Here is a 24,915-nt window from a genome sequence, read left to right as displayed (position 1 = left end):
CATCCACCACGATATACAATAAACGAACGGAGTGCTGACTCATGAGCACTCATAAAAACGCAAATTTAAAAGTTAAGAACTAACGAAATACCTTGGAAATATCAATATGCTCTTATATGCTCGAAACCTTTCTGTAGCTTGTGCCCGAGGTCTGCTCTCACTGTTTAAGGGATATACTGTGGAGAGAGAGAGAGAGAGAGAGGGGGGGGGGAATGCATACTGATAATAAGAAATTAGAGGTCGGTTTTCAGGTAAGTAAAGAAGTTGGCTGGCTGTTGATGATCTGCATTTTTTAAGGGGATTGTTATCTATCCTTTATCAATCATCTTATTTTTAAGAGAATTGCTCTACGGGGAAGAGAAATAACGATAAGTGAGCATCCCACTCACTTGTTGTTTATCGATGGGGATACCATCTGTACCAGGATTAGTTCTGATTGTTTTAAATTGCAGCTTAAGCATCATAAATAGACTTGTATTAAACATAAATAACATAAATATACTGGCTATGAGGCAAAGTTATTTATGTGTGTTAACTACGATTATTCTTATGTTGTTTTTTTCTGTTTTTCAAGATCAAAAACTTGAATTATGGCAGTTAAAGCCTATTACATCTACACAGCTTGGAAAGAAGTCAACGGACACGATGGTGTGAGGAACAAAAGCCATTGTGTCCACCTTATTAAGATGTATGATCACCTTTCGCTGGGATGACGCAGTAACCTGCACGGAATAATTTCCAGTAGCACACGATAGCGATCAATGGGAATTTTGGACCATTCTTCTTGTAAGCATGTAATGAAGTAATGGACTGTTCTGTGGCCTTGATTTCACCCTAAGTTCGAGTTCATCCCACAGATGTTGAATAGAGTTGAGAGCAGGAGTTTGTAGAGGTCATTGTAGTTTTCGTTATAGCAGCAGTCTATTCGAGTGAATGATCGGAACTCCGCAATCATCGTCTCGGCGACCAATGATGGTTTTTACATATTATCGTTCAAAGCACCCTAAGATCACGTTCGGTGATTGTGGTGGGTTGTCAACTGCGGATCACACTTGCAGTTGACTTTCTGCGCTTTCCTCTCAATATAGTGTTACTGATGGTTGACCTGGGATGGCCCGATTCGTCAAGAATTTACTGAACTGATAGGCCTGCAACATGCAATTCTATCACAATGCTTTCAAATTACGTCAGTTTCCTTCACTCGGACACAGTGGCACTTACTTCGGAGCATCACATTCTGCCATTTTATACTGGCTACAAACACTGAAATATTACATGGCATGATGTCTCTTGATCTTGAAGATACCCGTTAAATTATTTCCAAGCAGTGTATATTATTATCATTATTATCGTTACGTGATACGTCCAGGAAGTCCAAAGACTTATCGAAGGAGGGCACCTACTCCACAACTCTTCATCTCCACTGCTCCACCAACCGCAACTGCCTTCATAATCTACACCAATGTCATATACCGCCAACCAGCACTTTCACAGACATTCAAAAACACCCATTCCTATTGCGGGTTTCGAACACGCAACCTTTCGGCTGGAGAGTGGAAGCGCTAACCACTCGGCCAACCAGACCGGCATATGAGACACACAGCAGGTTCTTCTAGATATAGCTAAGATTCAACTCCAGATCATTCCAGTAAAAAGCCTCTTGTTATAGTGGGAAATGATTTGTGTTGTTCGTCTGTACAATGATTAGAGGAGAGTGATAGAATGTCAGCCTCATCTGTCTTTCGGTTGTAAGGAAGTTTTCTGAGAGCCCTTTTGAAAAATTTGGATTTTTTTTACAGATGAGCTACAGGCTGAATACAAACCTACGGTTTCAAATTGCATCACTTAAGATATACCGACTTCTTATCAAGAACTCATCAAAGTGTGTACATGATGATGCACCTTGCTGGTTCGTCATTAAAATACTGATTATTTATTTCAGTTATCCAGTCTGGGCAATTATTTTTATCAGGAAAACAGAAACGAATGGTCACGTGAGACGTAGTGATCCTGCTCTTCAGCCAGTATGATTTGGGCTCAAAGTTTAGCTCAGGCACTTGTGAATGTTTCAGATGTTCGAATATTTTCATGGCTTTTCATGAGATCGCCATGCTGAATACTGGAGTGCCTTAAGTTGCAAGAAGTATTCAGATAAAACGAACAATAACAACAAAACTGCTTCTGACGATGGTAAAAAAGAAGTTGAAACGAAGGAGGTCATCCCCATTTAGCCCTATTATAGGACTGATGGACAGTGATAGCTGAGTGAGGAATGTTACACAGAAAAGGAAAAGTGGAGAAGGGTTAGATCTGATTTGCGATCAGAGAGATAAAACCTGCAGTATACTTGGAAGAAGAGTCATGTAAGACATGAGCTAGGACTTTCGGAGGATGGGGAAGATTATTGCCTATATCATCGGGTAGATTTTGTTTTAGATAATTGCTACCAAATAATATTTTGGCATCACTTCTGATTGATAATCAATGTCTAGACAACAAGTCAGTTTGATAAATCCCCAAAGAAGATGGCCTCACAGTCTGCGAGGCCAGCAGGAAATCCAACTTCAGAGATGAATAATCAATCAGGTTAGTAGTTGTTGGCATTTGAACAACAATAAAGACAAATTGAATGCTAAAAGTATATAAGGAAATTTTAAATCAGTGGAGTTCAAATAATCTAGTTTTGACCTTCCCTGATATAGAATGAGAGATCAGATTTACCATATCATGACACACATATGCCATAGTTTGTATCAAAGATTTCAAGTTGCTTGGATAACTGAAGTGGAGAGTGGTTGTACAAGTTGCCAGTTGAGATTCTGTAAAGAAAATAAAGTGAAAGTAGGAGGAGGAGAAGAAGGAGAAGGAGAAGAACAAAATAAATAAATAAGCGCTTCGGTTTGAATGAATTTACGTGTAAGCAATAGTGCACAGAGTTTATATTGCTATTGAATATGAATGGTGGTGAAATGGTATATACATATCTACCAATAATTATTTGGACACTAGCAATTCACAATAGATACCAGCAGTCGAACTCTAATATCGGGTATGTCGACTTTTGGCTTTGAGCATCTTCTACACCATTTGAGGGGAGCTTTCCACCAACGTGCTGCAGACATCAAGTGGAATTTGTCTCCATTCCTCCATCAAAGCAGCACTGCATTCAGCGACATATCAAGAAAGTGCTACTCTAGACTTCAATCGCCACTCCAAACCATCTCACAGGTGTGAGATGGGGTTGAGGTCAGTACTCTGCGCAAGCCAAGGCAGTCATTTAACACACATCCCTTCATACCATGCCATAACAGCTGTATCTTGATAGTAACATGGATCTGTTCCATAAAAACTCCACAGTGTAGGCAGCACCTGATTATCTAGAATATCAAGGTACTGAGTTGCCTTCATTCAACCATGGACAACAACCAGTGGTCCTACTCTTCTTGGATATTTTTATCTCTCACAAATGCCATTCATAGTGTGCAGGACCTTCTTTTGTGCGAGTCATACAATAGATTTTTATACTGCAAAGATTGTCTGAATTTGCACATACAAATAATATTTGTTCAAAACTCCATCATTGCGGACAGTGTTTGGCTATTTTCTCTACAGATAAAAGCCATATCTGTCCACCTGAAAATTACTAATGCCACTGCAAGTCAGAACACCCAAGGAAGATGTGTTTTGTGCAATAATCAGAGGTGTCAAGTAAGCAGGTTTCTATGATTTATTTTGACACAGAAAGTATTGCTAAAAATCATCATTATGTTCCAGTGTTATCTGATTTTGGTAGTCACGAACGCGAGTTCTGGGATGAAAACTGTGTGGGTCATTTACTAGACCGAATTGTTTTCTGTCAAGAATATCATGAAAAGGTGACAAAATGGAAGGATCCATTGGACTGTCAAACCAAAATACAAAAATTTCCATGTGATTGCACACAATTTTTGTGATTTTGACAGGTACTTTATTTTGGAATATCTTTTTGCCAAAAATTTCTAACCTCATGTAGTGTTTGACAGATCGAAGATACTTGCTCTCTATTATGACCCATTAAGCATCATATTGCTTGACAGTTTTTCCTACATTAGCGTCCCTCTAAGGAAACTACCACCCATGTTCAATCTCCCTGAACTTTGTAAGGATTTCTTTCCTCATAAGTTTCACAGATCCGATTCTCTAGTTTAATGTGGAGTCATCCCCAAAAAATCATATTTCCAACCTGAATTTATGAACAAAGAAACTCGTACAGAATTCGAGACTTGGTACGAAAATCGGCTAGACAGTGAATACTGTCTGAAAGTGGAACTATTAGCTTATACGAAAGATGAGGTGCGTGTTTTACCAGACAGTTGAAATACTTTTTGCACTCTCTTCATACAGCTCACCCAAATTGATTCCTTTCTCCAAGACATTACAATTGCAGGAATATGTTTGAGAGTATTTCTTTAAAACTTTTTGAAACCTAACACTTTGGCCATACATCTGGATGAGTTTTTGCTAAGGGAAGGTTTTATGCTAAATAGTGAACATATTAGTAAAAACCCTAGTAAACTTTCACTTGCTAAGCTTTTTTAGAATTCCCTATGGGGAAGGCTTAGTATGAGAATGTTGAGAACTCAGACTCATTTGATTTTCTCTTAAGGAGACCTCGTAGTTTTTAGATAACAGTGAAATTATCCAAGATGCTAGGCTAGTTTCAGAAGAGCAAATAATGGTTTCCTACACTCCTACTGATGGCACCGAGCCTGAAAATAGGAAAGGGAATGCTGCCATCTCTTCATTTGTAGCTGCCTATGTTAGGATAAAGTTATATGAGGTCATGGAAACTTTGCAAAGATGGCTTTTGTATACAGATACTGTTTCTGTCAAATTCAATGAAAAACCGGGCGATTATTTACTGTCCACTGGTGAGCTAGATGACGAACTAGATGGTGGCTTTATAGTTGAGTTTTTTACCACAGGCCCCAAATCTTATTCCTATTGAACTCAGGGGGTGGGGAGATTGTGACCAAATGCAAAAACATTACTTTAAATTCTCTGCACGGCCACCGATATTAATCTGGAATCTATGATAGCAGCAGTAAGGGGTGAGCCACAAAACTTCTAAATACCAGTACCATATTCTGTCCACAGAGACAAATGGAGCTGTCAACTCAAAATGACCTATGTAACAAAATGATTTGGATACACGTTTGCAAAGTGCATACTGTCAACAGATACATGCACTTTTCCCTGTGCATATTTTAAACGATAATTCCTTAAATTAACATACCCGATTTGCAAACAATGCCATCTATGGGACAGAAAACTAAAAAACATTCTACTTGGTAGGTAAAAATCCATGATTGTTTCCCAACATGATAATTTGCAGTGTTGCCCTTCTCTTGTGCAGTTTTCACATCACTGTTATTGTTACTATTATTCCACAATGACTTTTTTTTCCTTAGAATTTAAAAAGAAAAAAATTTGTCTTGGCATGATTACATGGTGACTATGATAAAAAAAATCTTGATGGGGAGATTTTTTTTATATTAAAAACAAGTATCTGTCTGTTTTTACATGATCTGTGATTATATAAAAATAATCACAGTCTAATTATGTTATCATTTTCCCAATGTTCATACATCCATTTACACGTATTATATCGGGAGCTACTCAGTCAGGAAAAACAACTTTCGTGTTTTCTCTCACAGAACACTGTAATCAACTAATCAAACCACCACAAGAGCGAATCGTTTACTGTTACAGTGAAAATCAGGATAAATTAAAAAAAATTACCAATATAAAATTCGTGAATGGTTTGAAGTTTCCTGAATTTGATTCAAATGTGAGAAATTTACTCATAATCGATGATTTGGTTCACCAGGCTAAGGACAGCACGGAAATAACCAATGTTTTCATAAACGGTTCACATCACCGTAAGCTCTGCGTCATTCTACTGAAACAAAATTTATTCTGTAAAGGTACACATTTTCGGACAATTTCTCTCAATAGCCATTATGTTATTGCATTTAAAAATCCCCAAGACTCTACAATTTTCCCATTTAGCTTCCCAAGTATTTCCAGGACAAACGAATGTGTTAGGTCAGATTTATAAAGATGCAACACGGGAACCCCACTCATATTTAATTTTAGAATTTAGACAGGAAACACCTGATATTTAATGCTTACGCTCGCGGATCTTGCCAGGAGAAGAACCCAACACAGTGTTTATTCCTGAATGGCTGATAGACTCAAACGATATGAATATCTCATCAAGTACTTATCTCATTCCTCTTCCAAACAAGCAAATGATGCATTAAAACACTACACCTCCAGCAAAATCACGACGCTCTATGAAATAATCTGCAAAAATGTTATATCTGGTGATATTCCACTAAATAATCACCAGAAGTCATGCCTACGAAGGGAAAAAAAAATTATAAGAGCACTAAGTAACAAATCGCTTCCGTTCATTACTAGAATAAAACTGGTTTTACAGCGCAGGGGACCACATTTCCCATTATTAGGCGGTATCATTGTTACCTTATTGGTTTTTCAAACATTTTCGAATAAGTTGACTTATTCGCAAATGAATCATATTCGTTAAAATTTTACCCTCCTCCAATCACCAGAGGAGCGTGAACTGTACGCATTAGATGATGAGATGAGTGACATTTTAAAAATAAGAAATATGCATCCAGATGAAAAAGTAAAAGCATATTTAAGTACTTTATAGTATTTAGGTTTGAAAAACCAATTGGCTCACACAGAAGGAGAGTAACAGGAACATAGACTGTCACATCCAGAACCTACACTGAACAAAACAAATACCCAGACCCTTTCTCGCCAACCAGCAATATCAGTCCCAGTGAGGAAAATGCTTCCAGTCCACTCCCCGCCCATAGGAGAGCTCGAAGAACCAGTACCAAGTTTGTCTTTTTATCTCCCCGAAAGCTGTATGGGAATAAGAAACTGGTGCGAAAAAATGGTAAGTGAAAAAAACAATTTTTTTAAAAAATATTTTTTATTTTCAGTAAATGATCTGTTACAGAATAAGTGGGTATAATATCATTTAAACACAAATCATTAGTACAACATTTGCTAATAATATTTTGCATAGAAAAACCACGACATCTCAATATTAAAAAATATACACAATGCAAACCACACGCGATAGTTTCCTTAGCTTGTACAGGTACAGTATTGTAATGCCATATATTAGTGTTGATATCCAGAAAGTTCATAATATTGCTTTCGGGTGGACGACCGAAGCTATCGAAAAAATCGCCGTGTTTGTGTTGGATATAGATAGCTTCCCAATGTTGTCCTGGCAACCAGGTCGGATCTGTGTACACGACAAACATCGATTGTTGTTGTCTGATCGGATGTTGTGGCAATTCATAACGGGCACAAACTTCTAAACCCACTTTTCTTGTGGTGGGTTATAACTCTAGTATGCTTACTAATTGTACAGTGTTTACTAGACTGTGAACACTGTACAATTAGTACACTGTACTAATTGTACAGTGTTCACAGTCTAGTAACACAGAACGATCCTTTGTTATGGATAACGAACACTCAAATTCTGCATAAAGAACCACTGTGATGTTTTCAGGAAGAGGTTGAGCAAATTTAACTTCGAGTCGCACACTTCCTCTTCTTAACAGGCTGACAAGGGGAGGGGCGATGGCATTTTGATCTGGCGATAAGTCAAAAACATAGAGAGCGTTTCCCTTTACATATTTCTCATAAGAAATATCATTACTACAGTCTCTGGTCTATCAGCCTAGCGATGTGAACAGTGACATGTAACATTTGCTATAACATTTGCTTTCTTTGAAGTTCGGAGTCGAAGGTTGCGAGGGATACTGAATACCGTTAGCTGTCACCACAAAAAAAATTCAGATTGAAATGATGAAAACTAAATGGATTTCTGTTGAAAGTGCCATTAAATCCATCACTAGCGACCAGTAGAATAATTAATCTAGGTGGTATTTCACCTAGATACAGATTGTCTCGTGTGGCTTCTGATATACCCTTGGGAATCGAAAAATAAGTCACTTGCACTCGATTGTGGGATATACAATGTTTGACTTGTCTAACACAGACAGGTGAGCCGGTTGAATCTTTGGGTTCATTTTGACTTTGCGGACAAAAAGTGTAGCATCTTCAATTTGCTCTTTAGCCTTAGCATCAGCATTTGCACACAGTAAATAAAATTCGGGAGAACTGCAACCAAACGAACACGAACAGAAACGTTGTTTATCAAGTACGGGTCTTGATGCATGCCAGCGTGTATTCGCCCAAGCATCTCGACGCTTTTCGATTGGTTAATTCGAGCTTGTCGTCTACGCATCCCACATTCACTTTTGGTAAACATATCACTAACATTAGCCACGTCATCTTTAACAAATATTCAATTTGTTATGTTTTTAGCATCTCTGTCATAATTTAGCAGGTTTTCAATATAAGCCCTATAAGGATACGTGTCTGATGCCACATTCACTAGTTTATCTTGGAGAAAAAGTGAATTTGACTTAACAGGGAATGGAAAAATTGTTCACGACACTAACTAAAGAATCTTCAATAGGTTTACTATCATTGTTTAATATCAGTGATACGCACACGAACGCGTAGGTATGATTTTCCCAAATCCAAGTTTTCTTCAGATGTACCTGGTATGCAAAATTCCACGGGACCTCCACTGTCAGTACTGGATATTGGTTAGTAGGTGACATAAGAACTTCTTTCCAAACACACAAGTATACACTAGGGTGGGAAAAATGATCTACTCTGATATCATATCCTCTGCAAAAGATGTCATCTCTCTTGCGCTTTTTAGTATTCGTTTTCTTCTTCTTACTTCCTTGACCTCTCTGAAGTAATTGGCTCTGAGCTCTTTCAGCAATTGTTTTCCCAGCTTCTGATGCTCTGTTTATAAAAGCTCGATGCGCACGTACCCCTTCCAATACATCTCCTATCATATGCTGACCGGCTTTAAGGCTTGATGACCGACAAATTGAGGTTTTAAAAGTGGACTTAGAAAGGAGAAGGCATTTCTGAAAATGTTTGTTTTCGTAACAGACAATAATCAGGGTGAGCAAAAAAGAAGGAACACTTGTTGCTGCACTGAACAAATCGTAACAATGGTGCACATGTATCACCAACTATCTGTTCTTGGATTAAATCAGAATAAACAAATTATGCGGCTACACCCATCTTTATATCAACTGGATATTTCCCACTGATTGTGCCTTTCAGTTTAACACCAATCTGATTAAAACTCAGTAGAAGCCTCAACCCCGGGGGCTCCTTGAGAAACAAAAAGTTATAATCTTTTGGGACTGTCAGAGAAATGGTGTGTTCGGGGTCCTTTTTTCCAGTAATTACAGAACTCACATCAAATACTGCTTGAAGAAGTTCAGAGGGTGAATTGTAATTGTAACTGACATGGGAAATCTTGTACACTTTGTAAATTCCTTCTATAGACTTTTCTAAAACTTTATTTCCTGTGTTGTTGTTATTGTCGATAGTGTTGAATCCTCCTCCAACTCCACATATCATATGAAACTCATCGTAACCGGAATCGATGTTATTAAATTCTCCCGAAAGATGAATTTCGTCAAGAGCAACTTCCCATTTACCTTGAAATCTGATCTCTTGTGGTAATTTCACTTGAAATTTCGTTTCAGTGTTAGTAGGAAGCCTTTTCATACTGCTCTTACTGGGATGGGTTTAAGATAAACATCTTTACTACAAACCCAAGAATTACGCGATGAGGGATAACCGAGCCACTTAACAAAATACTGAAGCTTTCCTTTCTGTTTGTGCTGCTTAAAGTACAATTTCGATTAGATACACGTCGTCCGGAAGTTCATTGGGTATATCAGCCTTTTGCAGTTGGAGTTCATAGAAAGTTTCCTCCACTATCTCTCCGTCAAACTCTATATACTACAGGGTTTCTGTTAATAACTTGAGAAATAGTGAACCTTTCTGGTGTCCAGTTTCCCCAAAACCCTTTTCTAAATTTGTGGGTATCATCACTTAAAACCACACTATCGTCTACGTGAAATTTTGGTTTGCTATCCTCCTTTGGGTTCCGTAAAAAGTTTTCCAAACACGATCCTCGTTGTGAAGGTCAACTTCCGAAGGAGCCATACCGATATTGGTGCGTGGGGTGAGGTTGTGTGTATGTATGTACAGGGGTCGGCAAAACTTTCGTATAACGTTTACTTTTAGTATACGTCATCCATTTCTAGATCTTTGTTTTCATGTTCCGATAAATCTTTCTGCAGTGGGTGCTTTCATTTCGCTCGTGATCGTGTAGAAATGCATATTATGGTTCTTAAACAATGCACGAACTTTCTTGTTGCAAAACTCTTTTCCTTGATCTGTGTTTAAGTAATATGGCACTTCCTCTTTAAAAATAGACTCGAAAGCATTAACAACAGCGTCTGCTGATTTCTTCTTCAGTGTTCGAACCCACGCAAATCGGGAAAAACAATCAATGCACAAAAGAAGGAAACACATGCCCAATTCTCTTTTGCATGGGATGACATATCTGCCAAATCATATTGAAAAGTGTGTAAAAGTGTAGGGACTTTGATGTGATTGCGTTTAAACTTTTTTCTAATTGGTTTATGTCTCACATAAGTAGCCTGTGTTGCTGACCAAATTTCACGGTTTCATGAGGCAATTTTGTATGTGTCTGTAAAGCTTTGATACTTCCCAAACTAACTACTGTATTAGGATTATAGTAATCTGATAACTTTGCCATCACTAACAATAAAATTTTTCTTTGCAGGTGAAAATCAAGAACAATCTCAAAAGTGGCATATGTTTGTTTTGATAGCAGTACTATTTATATTTGTGTATTTTAAAATGTCTATTCTCATATGGGAAGCAGTATCAAAATCACCCAATCGCACATGTCTCATTAGAGAAATGTTACGACAAGAAAAACACCACAGACAGTGTGATGTCTGTCTGTAAACTCCTATTTCTGCATATTTCATTGTAAATAATATCTGCGAAATAAATGTGTAAACTTAAATGAACAAATGGTGTTGTTGATGTGTTATGCATATTTAAGTAAGATCACTTTTAAAATCACAGTGAATTCACACACAATTTATTTATTTATTTATTTATTTATTGAACTTTAAGATCTTAATTTAGACAAATCAAAATATTCGGATGAGTTATAAATAAAATATGAATTCGAATATGAATATAGAATAAAATATGTATGAGTTATGAAAAAAAGCATGTGTTTGAGGGGACACCAGCATATAATTAAATTATTCAGAAAAGGTCTGAACACTGCCGCCACTCGACCCTGCTATAAGAACTTAATAGTCTTTAACAGGAAAGAAATACCCAAAATATATTGGAAAATTAGTAAGACAACTAAAGATAAAACTTGATGAGAATGACAGCTGTTTGTCACCCTGGGAAATTCCTAGATATATCTCAAAAACATCACCCACAATTCCATTGGCAAACCAAAACACAACGTGATGTCACAGAGACATATGTTCCCCAGAAATTTCCAAACGCATAACGTCACAATTCCTTATATCTAAACTAACCCACAATGCATTATGCAAACCAAACACACCACATGATGTCCATGACAGATTTGGGGACCCCCGAGCGAAATTCCAAACATTCCAAACTCTATCATATCACTATCCATCACCCATAATGCCATATGCAAACCATTTACTTATCTACATCTCATAGCACACACATCCACGACACTGACATTCCCTCATTCACCCTACCCCTATTTGGTTTAAAGTGCCCCACCAATCACGGCACAATTCCTTATCCACTAATATATCTTCCATTTCCATTCAAATCAATAACGTCACTTATTTACAACTAACAAATGATGTCACTTATCTACATCTGATAACAGCACACATTCACGAAACTGACATCCCTTGCCCCAATACACCCTACCCCTATTTGGTTCATACTGCTCCACTAATGACATCATGAATCTTTATCTCGACCAGAAAAATTCCAAACATTCCAATCTCATGACGTCACAGACAGCATCACACACAATGACGTCAATGATCTTATCAACCAATCACGTCAAAATTACTTATCTTATTTTGATCTTAATCTTGTTCAAATCACCTGCACTACTACTCACATCTTCAGTCATTTTTAAATCTCAAGATGTTTAGAAAGCAAAGAATTGACACTCTCATTGACAAACAAAGAAAAATTTACGTTACCAGTCATAAGAAATAGGTAAAGAAAAATAGAGACATTTTAAAAAAATTAACTTATGCTATGCTATTTGGCTAAGCAATAGCTTCCTTTAAAAGTTCATGATAAGTCTGTTCAGTACAATTTTTAAATATGCTCCGTGAGTGTGATCCTCTTTTAGATAGTCATTTAAAGGATTCGAACTGTATTTCAAGGAACTTTTTCCATAGTACGAAACGATATCATTAGCGCTATATCTGACCTGGTGATCTATTTAGGATGCTATAAAAAAAGAAATTGCTGCCGCTACATTTGTGGCCATTATTCTCGATGAAACTTCTGATGCCATGTCAAATTTGAAGTCATCAACAGTTTTCCGTTTTGCCTGTAGTGGACATATACACGAAAGGTTCATCGGATTTACAGACATAAGTGATGGAATGTCTAGTGGTATTTTTAAAAATGTTGTAAACAGAGTTGAGGAATTTAATATTACAGACAAGTTAAGTTAGTTGGTCAAACTTATGATGCTGCGTGTGAGCAATGAGTGGACATATTAATACTTTAGAAGTATTTACGCATTGCTATGCCACGTTTTGAATTTAGTCCTGAAGAAAATCCTTTCAAGGAATGTAGATTGTGTTTCCAAATTATCAGTGCATTGATGGCTTATTTTTATAAATCATCGAAAAGTATAAATGCTTTGCAAGATTTCGTTGCTAAAAAAATACCATCTGTGGCACCAACCAAATGGAACTTTACTTCCCGTTTAACAAGCACAGTAAAACGACAAAGAAGACAACTTATTGAATTTTTTGAAAACAGTGGAGAGTTGAGGGAAATTGAAAATGAATGCTGAAATCAAAGCTTGTGCTTTTTTTGAATTTCTCGCAAGATTTTCAAACAATTTTGTTGCTAGAAATTTTGTCCATTCAGTTTGGCTGTGCTGATGTCTACTATAATCGAAGGCACACACTGTTCTCCGTCTCTTCAGGCCCTTTTTCAGTGTAATCATTAAATGAAATTTCAGAACACCATAATATGGGAATATCAAAAGTAAAGTCAAAATTAATGGCTTTCAAAGGAGAAAATCCAATAATATGAACTAAAATAGTGATAGATAAGAAAATATTAGAGTAACTGAATACTTGCATATACCTATGATGCGAATGAAGATAAAAAAAATAGATATTTCGTTAAAGTAAACGGCATATTGATTAATATATTTGAATACATTTTATAAGCCATCCCTGAAACAAAAACACAACAGAATCAGACAATATTACGTTCTATCTAAATTACATGGAAGTGAAACATAGACCATATAAAAGTAGAATGAAAAACGGATTCAAAGAACACAAATGAAATTTCCCAGGAAACCAGTTGGTATACCAAGTGGGACCATAAAACAAATGAAGAAAATTTTCAATCTCTGAATATAATACAGTTAAGTACTATATAAGTAAATATAGACAAAAATGATTATAACATATAAATCGAATGGACAATGCCAAAAAAAAAATACTATACGAATATAAAATAAATGAAAAAAAAAAAGAACTGGAGGACAAAGAAAGCGATGGCATGGGTGGTTCCGAAAAAGGCAAATTGGCTCAAAATCTATGATAAGAAGAAGAAGAAGAGGAAGAAGAATTAATTTTACTTAAATGTAACCTAACAAGGAATAAAAAAGAATACTGGAATTTCATAACAGCGAAAACTGCGAACAGATAAGTGATTAAAATACGTACGTTCAGTTTACGTAGCGGCAAGTGTACCGCTAAGAACTTAGAAGCAAAGAGAATAACACTACGGCTACCGGAAATAATGGGAATAAACATTTTATCCCCAATCTGGGGTCTGTAAAAGCAAACGGCTGCGTACATTGTTTATTACCTTCATGAACGGTTGCAGTTCAGAAATGAATTAGAAGTACAATATTTCTACATTGTTTGTACGGCGAGAACCGTGGAAGGTGGTGGTGTCAGAGTAAATCCAGTGTGGCAAACGAATGTGCTACATAATATATAATTATTCGCTTGACTGAAAGTAATAGAAGCACACATTTCAAAATATGGAATGAGTAAAAGAATTTCAATATTAAGCTTTTAAAATTTAACTGTTTGATGGAATGGACAATGTTTTCATGTAAAAGTCTGAATTTTATATAAGTGGACTGTAATTAATACTGGCACTCCTTGTAGGAAAATTGCATCAGTTGCCACAGATACATTTTAGAAGGCCTGCATTTCGCACTCAGCAATCGCGTTTGCCAAAATTCACGGTGTTTATGCATGCATTTAAACAAATACAGTATATCGAGAAGTAAATCTTCATCCGTTTTACAAAAGACAACTGGTTTTTGTGAACTTTTATGTTACTGTTGACGGCCATATATTATCACCTAATCGACGTTATTCAGTAGTGGAAAACAAAATGCACGTTTTGAAATCTTTTATCAGCAAACTCAGGATTTGTGATAAAATTTGTGATATTGAAATGTAATGGAAGAAAAATCCATTACATTTCACAGTAGGTGTTATTTTAGACAATAGCAATGAGCTTTTCACTTCCCTTATTCATATATAATACTTAAACACCATTTATTAATTGAATTATATGAATTTCAACCTAAATGTTGTTGAAAGGAAGGTATGAAATAGAAAGAAGTCGATCTGGTTGAAGCATATTTACGTGGCAGATATTTATATATGGAAAGACATTGAACTTCTGGTCAAATAATATAAAACCACGTTGTCAACTTGAAAACTCCAAAACAAAAAAAAATCTACATTAAGAAACTTCTCATCAAGAAAAATGAAAGACCACAAAAACACGTTGATATCAGTGTATATGTAAAAACGTCCTCTATTCTAAACTTATTTTCTATAATAGGTATTAGTTCTGGGAAAATTCCCATGTTACTCCTTTAAGTAAATATTATATTTATGGCTAATTAGCCATTTTTTTGTTTAGGAGTACCTCTTTTTTATAATGTCATTGGCTTTTACTCAAAGTTTAGGGCATTACTGATGTTTTATATTGACAGATATATGAAGAATATATAGGGAAAAAATATAGGAAGAGAAACTGGACATGCCTTTGTGGGATGTTGCTCGCTGTCTTCTTTTTTCAGTGGCTTCCCAGGGTAGGGCGATATACATACAGTTTCTTTCCTGATTCTATATTCATCATTCCTATTTTATTCTTTTCTGAGGGAAAATTTTAGCCTTTTAAAATTTTTTTTTTTTAACAAACTGCATCGATCACCTCCTCAAAACCCAGAAATGCACACACGTGTATAATCATCAGTATTCTTAGTTTAATTCTTCCCTTATTAACTGCAATTACTTGCCTTCGAGGCCATTCGGGAGATAAGTGCATATGGCACTCCTGTCGTTAATGAACAACAGAAACAGGAGTAAATAAGTGAAACGTGATTGAAAAATCTTCAGGAAGATTATTATTATTATTTATTTAAAGTTTTCCTATATTTTTCTCTGAATTCCTATATATATTTTATTATTATATTGCGAAAAATCTTTACATCAAAGAATCAATCTATTATTGTTATTATTATTAAAATAATTAAACGTATATCATATTAGTTTTAATTTCAGTCGGATTAGTGTTATTGTGACAAAATTTGATAGAACAAAATGTCTTCTCTACAGATAAATGGCTATTTGCACAATGAAGCATTATGTACACTTACATAACATGTTCCAAAATGCAACAATATAATTATTAAGAGTTTCAATGACTACTTCTATATACTTGCTGTATGATGAGTAACCGAACACTTTCAAACAATAGTTTGCAAGAAAAATGACTTTTCGATGCATTATAAAAGAATTCATCGAAAAAGTTTTGGTGAATTGTTTTTTCGATGAATTGCCTTTTCGACGAATTGCCATTCATTAAGTTGTCTTTCTATGGATTGTTTATTCGGTGAATTGCTTTATCGATGAATTGCATTCGATAAAGAAAATTCGAAAATGTCTTTCGATTAACGGTGTTTCGATGAGTTTCATGGAACCGTTCAAAAGTTTTAAGTTATAGATTTGGAATTTGATTAGAAATAAAACACTTCATCAAAGCTTAGAGATCACAGATATGAGTTCTTAAAAATATAGGGGTCTGAAAAAGTGGCATCAATGGCAGAATCATATTAAAAATGGAGAAATTAGGAAGGAACTTGTTGTTTGAATTTGAGAATATACATAAGGTGATCTGAGGTGGTAAGGACAATTAAATAGAATGGGAGAGAAAAGGCTAGCAAAGGTCTTTGATGACAATATGTCAGGAAGCAATCAAAGAGGAGGACCAAAGTCTAGATGGATTGATTCAGTCAGAAGTGCCTTAGAAGCACGAAATGTTAGATACGACAGTACTAGAGCGCTGATAAAATAGAGGAAAATTTTGAGGAAAATTGTTGATAGGAGATAATTTAATAAATTATTTAATAAGCCTCATGCTAAACCCAATCACATGTCAAAGATATCAAGAGCAACTTGAAAATCTTGAATCTTTTCATTAGCAAGAGGATTACCCATTATTCGATAATCGTAGTTGCATTATGAAGAATATTACCTGAGATTCCAATATATCGAAAGAGTTAAAGCGTTAATGGTTCTCTTCATTACTTAAAAAAAAAAACTCTGAAAAAAGAGTAATTGGAGGTTAATTTGAAGGCAACAAATAAAAATTTGTTGCCTTCTTGGGAGTAGTTTGATTTTGGGCTAATTTCAGGGTTGCTTGATATAGAATAGAATAAAAATTCGACATATAAAGGAATTAACTCTAGAACACACACTTTCATAAGAAGGTATCGTCTCCAGAATCGGAAGAATGCAGTCAGGAGTAAAAGTGTTCAATACCAGCTTTGGAGAAGAGGTTTGTAATTCTCTCTCTCTCTCTCTCATTCTCTCTCTCTCTCTCTAGCGAAAAAATAAGGAGACGTTGAATATTGTGTGATTAAAGTGATAGGAGGGTATTTATCAAGAAAATCCAAGAAATATTTTAAGAAAGGTGAAAAGAAAAGCCATGAAATGGACGTTGTCTGTGAGGTATAATCGATGGCGTATATGTGCAGCTAATAATATTGACCGCGTTTTGAAAAGGAAGTGAGTGAGTCTGTAAGTTATAAAATCATAAATTATTAAAAGCACACCAATTATGTACTCCTTAAGCTGAATAAATAACGATATTTGTATGCATATTCATGAAGATATCTATAGCACAAATATGTTTTTGTGAGGTGAAAAGAGAATTTTCATATTTGAAAATATGAAAAATGTTACATGTTAATGTTATTAGCTTTAACATATCAGCAAATATATAAAATTACACCTTATGCATAACAAATACTTTGATACCCGAGAAGTAAGAGATAGCATTCATAAATCTAAAACTAAGTCTATATTGTTAACTTACAACAAGATTGGGCGATTCCGGTGTTTCTGTGATTAACACGTATATATATAGGATCCAGTGTAGGTTTTTTAGTAACTTTCTTCGCTGAGGAGGATTTCGGCTAAAGAATACGAAATATTCCTTGGGAAGATGTCGCTGTCTCCAATGTATCGTAAGATATTAATGCACTCAAAGAACACAAGTCAGGAAATTGAAAGGTAAATATTTTTTAAAGGATAAGAGTCTGATTCTCCGTTAATCACTTGGATAGCAGATATAAGTAGACAGAGAACTCATGAAAACATCGATGTTAACATGAAACACATTCATTTAAAATAATTTTCCGAGTCAACCAATCGTTGATTTTCATTCAGCGCATAAAAATCATGTGTGAAATTATTTATATTTTTGTGAATATTGACATCCATTTCATCAGACTTTGTTGCAACGTTGTGCCTGATATTTTGTAATGCTTTTCCCCGTCAGATAAAATTTTTGCTACAAACGAGTAAAGCATTCCACACCAACTTCTGGCTCTAGGGGATTCCTGGCATAACGCAACATGTGCTCAACATCAGTCCCGACCAGCTGCGTTCTGCTGTTGAACAGACTACGCAAATGATGCAATTTGTGGCATACCATACCAGGAAGAGCAGCAGACTGAATAGTAGAGCCTGTGAATTCACAATTTATGCTTGTGTCGTTTTTCTCCTTTTTACACGCAGAAACATTACTACATTTACATAACAGTGCCCTCCGGATGTTGGAGTTAAAACTACTTTTTGTTCTCTCAAATATCGCTTCCGCATGACTCACAATGTATTCCCGAAAGTTTCCCAGCCTTTGATCACTGGATGGCGCTCCACAAGGCGTTAAACAGGGATATTTTAATTTTGATCACCCTGTATAAACTAAAGCGCATCAATTAATATAAAGAAAACTTGAAGAAATCTTATCCAACTGTTCATTGTTTTCATTCGTTCACATTAAGGCATAAAGGACGAGAGGGAATTCTTGGAAGCTGAGAATGAAGGCCTCCAAGAAGGGTGTGAGGGCTAGATTTTTCTCTCAGAGGGTGGTGCGTGATTGGAATGGATTGCATTGGATGTTGTGAGTGCAAGCAGTGTGAATGAATTCAAGAATAAGTATGATAGGTGGTGTGTGTAGTATGCGACCTCCCTCGATGAGTCTCTGACTCCCTGGAGGTCTCTCTTAATAACAATAATAATAATAAAAAAAAGTATAAAAATATAAAAATAATATAAACAAATATAAACAAGTATAAAAAATGTATAAAATTAATTATTATAATCTCAGTTCCAGATAACGCTAGAATTTGCGACCACTTTACTTAATAAGATGAGAAACAGGCAGTTTTTTGTTGTTTTTATTCAGTATATGTAAAATGACAAATATTCGACACGAGCAATAAGATGCAAAAATTGAATGGTCTTCAGCTTAAACGTAAAGTTTCTTTCTGATATTAAAATATCTATGACAGAGCATAAAATTAAAATGTATATTAAAATATTATCTCTCAGAATTATTAATCACACAATTACTTACATTGTCATATTTGTATAATCACTTCTCCATTGGTGAAATTTTTTTCTTGCCATATCAACGCATGGTTTATGGTCATAAATGCAAGCCCAGGAAATGGCATTAATCCTTGTAAACCTATGGAAAAAGCCTTATATAGATTAGATATTCTTCACGAATTTGGGAAAAAAAGGTAGTGAAGAAATTGAATTCTCTCTAGCTAAAGAAAAAAATCTGAGCTTTACAGTAACTGTAGAAAGATAACTGTAGCGTATCCATAGCAAATGTGTCTACGATTGCAGGCGTAATTTATAGATAGAAGACGTGATTTACAAAGCGACAGGAGTTATTTGGACAGGAAGAGAGTTAAGGAATGTAAGTAGTTATGGTTATTTAGTGGTTGAGAACACTATTAAACAACCGGAAATTAATAATTATTAGCGTTAAACTAAGGCTAATGAATTTCTATATCTGTGGGCAGTACCTTTGCGAGTCATACATCATACCCACAGTATAATATCTTTATAATTTATAATATCTTTAATTATAATATCTTTATAATTATTCCTTTAAACCAACAATGAAATACAATGTAACAAAATGCAGTTGTACTGAGGAGAGGAAAACAATTCTCTCACAATCATTTCAAAAAATAAAACAATCGATAAAAGAAAAAAAAATACATTCGAAATATTAAAAAGCAACAAAAACATTCATATAAAACTAAAAACATTAAAAAAATTACAAAAAATTCTTTCACATCCGGTTTCCTGATATTCGCGGTCTTAATGAAGTGCACCATCACATACCACCATCCAACTAGACATATTTTTACTTAGCAGGAACCTAAACAACCACCGGACATTTCAACTGGCAATGGGTGCTTTACGCACATATTGTTCTGACACAAGAGCTATATACATTTTCATCCAACAGAACTGTGAATACATGTCAGCGAACTGAAAACCATGAGTCCCTCCCAGAAGATGTGAAGTGCATGCACTTCTCCCCGAAATGATGACCCCTTTAAGGTTTGAAGAGGGTCACCTGGAGTCTCTTGTATGATATGTTTGAGGAGAGTGAGTGGAAGCAAAAGACTGACGTGTTCATTGCTCGTGGGTGCTTCTCCGGTTATGTATGTTGATTGGGGATGTTTTTTGTATCCCTTAGGCTCATGGAATGGATTTCCCTGTCATTGATGGATGCATCTGTTTGTGGAGTAGTGGTAATATTTCTGAGCTTAGCTGAAATTTTATGTAGTGGGAGGAGATGAGGGTTGTCAATTTTCCTAGTGTTGTTTCTGTATGTCGGGGTTGAGAGAAGTGATCTAGTTGTGTTTCTTGGACAGTAGTCTTTGATTCTTGAGTTTGAATGATTTTTATTTTCCTCTGTGCGGCATCGAATGTTGTCGATGATTGTGGAATAAGTACTTTCTTGTATTGCAGAGGTGCATCTTTTTTTCATGTATGCATATATTTTTATTATTGACAGATCATATTCACCTTACTACAGATTATAATGGATTCACTTCGAGAAAGATACGAATTGAAGAAACTGGACCAAAAATCACGTAATTGCGTGCCTTATTATTTTTTGTATTTAGAAGGTTGAATTTGTACCTTTCGATATATTATGTTTTTGCAATTGAATTTGATTTCCTAAGTGATTTCCTAAAGAACATAAAATGAACATCACTGAAAAAATGGGTATGTATACTATATTGAAAAATTATCATGAGCCCAAAGTATATTGCAAAAGTATTTGAAAAAACTCCAATAAATAATCCACCTTTGGCTTAGTACAAATGTCCCGTCTATTGGGTAACCACTGGAGAGATAGAATATCTATCCAGTGGTTGGAAATATTTGTCAATAGATTGCAGTAGACATTTTATAAAATAATTAACTACTGGATATGATTGGCATCCCTCATTACCCACCCCTGAAACACACACACACACACACACACACACACACACACACACACACACACACACACACACACACACACACACACACACACACACACACACACACACACACACACACACACACACACACACACACACACACACACACACACACACACACACACACACACACACACACACACAATTTTTTTTCTTTCATGTTCACATTTTCTAAAATAATTAATTACTGGCTATCACTGGTGTCCCCTCACACCACCCAAATTCAAACACACACATTTTTCTCATATAAATAACTCATCTGAATATTTTGATTTGTCTAAAATTTTCAGATCTTAAAGTTCATTTTTTTTTCTAATTAAATGTTAACTTTATTATAAATTCTAACCAGAATAAATATTCTTAAATATGAAGAACATGTCATTGACACCTAAATTTGTTCATTTAAGTTTACAAACACACATTTATTTGACTAAAATATTATTTACAACTATATTCACAATGATGCATTCAAACATGTTTGAATTTTGATGACCCTTTTTGAAATTTCTACCCTTTAAAATTTCAAAGGGTTTTGGGTTGCTCATTTTTTACTTCAAGGGATTCACAAAACAGTACAGTACAGCACAACAAACACAAAACGATCTGCAGCCTGAAAGAATGAATTGCAGTAAATAAACTTAAATTGTAGTCGATTCTTGTTTATTATAGGTTACTGTCCAATGTGACGTCATTGAGTTGAAGTGGAAAGAGGACGTTATTGTCATGAGTTGTGTGAGTGTTTTGAAGGTTTTTAGTGGTGGCTTATGGGTAATGGTTTTAGTATGGAAATCTGGGATGTTTAGGGAATGGAATGTTTCGAATTTCTGTGGGAGGTCCATCCATCATTGACATCATGTTGTATCTTTGGTTCGAGGGTGGAATTAGGCATTGCGAGTGATGGTTAGCGATAAGATAAGGTAAAGTGACGTCATTGAACTAATGATGGTTAGAGTATGGAATCCTTCGAATTTCCCTAGTGACACATCCATTGACGTCACATTGTATCTTTGGTTCGAATGTGGAATTATGGTAAAGGTTTGAGTATGGAATTCTGGGTGATGTTTAGAGTTAAATTATTTTGGAATTTCCATGGGGTGACCATCTGTCATTGACGTTACATTGTGTCTTTGGTAATGGGTAATGGGTAATGGTCAGAATATGGAATTCTGGGATGTCAGTAGTTGTCAGTGATGTGAGATGAGCTTTTTACATGTGTGTGGCATTATGGGTAATGATTAGAGTTTGGAACTGTGGGAGGATATTTGGTCAAGTATTGGGGGTCATTGGTTTGAATGTGGAACTATGGGATATATTTGTCAATAGATAGTTTGCAGTAGACATTTTCTAAAATAATTAACTACTGGATATCAGTGGCCCCATCACCCCCCTCAAACACAACACACACATTTTTTTCTTTCATGTTCACATTTTCTAAAATAATTAATTACTTGCTATCAGTGGTGTCCCATCATCCCCTTAAACACAAAATTTATTTTTTCTCATATACATAACTCATCTGAATATTTCGAATGTCTACTACAATAGATTGCAGTAGACATTTTCTAAAATAATTATATCAGTTTTCCCCACTCTTTTTTTCTTTTGTTCCATGCATTAATTTCACAGTTGTGATAACACATATATGATTTGGTGATTTTAGTGTGTGTGATACTTCAGATCTACATCTGATAAGAACAGACAGGGATGACAGTGATGTTTCATCCCCACTCCTTTACCCTTACTCCTATTTGGTTCTTAGTGCCATAATTGTATTAACCACCTTACCGGCCGTTGCGGATCAAATACGCATCCGCATACGCTTCGAATCCATCGTATATTTCATTGCTAAAACAATGGTGTTACAATTTTAATAAGCACTTCGCATCCATGATAAAGTGAACGTCTATAGACGTCTTGGCCGGTAGCGTGGTTAAGGCATAAAATTATGAATTGATATATCAAATTCTAAGAATAGTTATTTATTATTATTTCAACTGAATATTAGGTTTGTAGTAAGCTTTGTTAATTTCTATGTTACAAAGTTCCAAACATTTAAAAATGTAGACTATAGTGTTATCTTTATGTGAGTGTAAAAGTCAAAGGTCTCTAATCATGACTCATATCCTCCCATTTTATGTTTACACATGGTCCTTCTGTGATGCTAATAATACCAACATTATAATTGCGATTATCAGTTGTGGTATCCGAGTATGTGGACGAAATGTTTACAGTAGGATACCATTGACAACCAATATCGATTTTTCATGAACAAGTCGGATTATTAATTTATATATGGATCTTTATGACAGATTTTAAGGGATAAAATTATGAAATGATATATCAACTTCTAAGCAGAATAACTGAGTAAAAAAAAAATTACTTTTTCTAAAATAACTAATTAGAGGATATCAGTTTTCCCCTCTTTTTTTCCATTAATGGCATTAATTTCACAGTAGTGATATTTTTTTTACATGTACGTTTTCTCACATTATGATGTATTATATTCTGTATTAATGATTCTGCTTAAAGATTTCTTTGTCACCGACATTTATACAAATGGTCCTGTATAGATGTTATTTTCTATATCTTAAAAGTTCATTACTTTTTTCTAAAGAAATGTTAAACTTTTTTTCTTTTACAACAATTAAACAAAATTGCATTAATGTCTAAAATTATGGATTTATATATCAACTTTTAAACAGAAGAAATAAGTAAGAATTTCAGCTTGGAAAACACATTAATAACACAAAACATTTTTCAATTAAGTTTACAAATGCATATTTTATTTTGCTGAAATATTATTTACAGTCTGGCATGGGCAAGCAGGTTTTTCCTCCCGGAAACTCGGGTTTTTCGTCCTGTAAACTCAAGAAAATCGACCGTAGAACCCACATTATTTCAGACATTAAATATATTGTGTTAGGGTTAGGGACCACGAGATGGGGGCACATTTGAGCCGTCTCTCTTCGCTGCGTACCACTTAATTAGTGATAGCTTTGGGCCATCTGTCTCTGATTGGGTACCAGTGGAGATTGAACTGCCCACTCAGTCTCCAAAAGTTAGATAGAGCTAAATGGCCTCGCCTACTCCCGTATACGGGAATAACAAGGTGTTAGCTGATTTTTTTTTGTCTATTCAGAGAGAAAAATTCAAACATTACCTACAAATATTTCACAAGATTCAGTTTACACTCTTAATTTATTCCAATAAGTTCAATAAAGAAAATGTTCGTTACACACTATTTCTTGGTTACATTACAGCAAATTTGGTCAAAATAGCTGTTCATGCAAAAGAATCTTAAGACGACACACCATAGTAATAACAGCTCCATACATCTGATAAGGTGGTAGACTGGATGTGACACCGTGCAACCCTAAACTTTCGTGTATTCTTTTGTCACCAGATATACAACCCCAAGCAATTCACAAATGATTTCATTTATTTGAAGGAGACCATTAGTGTTTTCAGTTAAAACGCATGTTTCGGTTAGCAGACCAAATATTGTTCATTAGAGAAAAATGCTTTCAATGGCTACTATCGATCATGGCAAGCAAGAGATGCACGCCATCACCTTTTCAAAGTTTTGATATTCAATCCCATTTTGGTGCACACTATATCTTCACATTTGGTCAAAGAGAAAGGGAATCAATATCCTATTTCAGTTGGTGATTTTATTTAATTAACCAAGAATTCTGTTTAATAACTTTTCAGGTAATTTATTCCACTGACAAACTGTTTTTGTCATGGTATCTCTGACAACAATCGAATAGTTTTCTATT

The 24,915-nt window shown here is 35.2% G+C and overlaps 1 protein-coding gene across 1 annotated transcript in view; it reads right to left on the bottom strand.

Annotated features, from left to right (window-relative positions):
* The window catches only part of superdeath (Suppressor of ER stress-induced death), a 503,396-nt gene that overhangs the window by 91,508 nt on the left and 386,973 nt on the right, over positions 1-24,915 (bottom strand). The window contains exon 16 of the mRNA XM_090396917.1: positions 19,192-19,305. Within this exon, the coding sequence (XP_090253043.1) occupies positions 19,192-19,305 (114 nt within the window). The remainder of the gene's footprint in view (positions 1-19,191; positions 19,306-24,915) is intronic.

The sequence above is a fragment of the Typopeltis vanoorti genome, chromosome 8 (assembly GCF_054136105.1).
Source record: "Typopeltis vanoorti isolate ZY-2024b chromosome 8, IOZ_Tvanoo_1.0, whole genome shotgun sequence".
Taxonomy (NCBI): Eukaryota; Metazoa; Arthropoda; class Arachnida; order Uropygi; family Thelyphonidae; genus Typopeltis; species Typopeltis vanoorti.
This window is presented reverse-complemented; position numbering and strand designations above follow the sequence as displayed.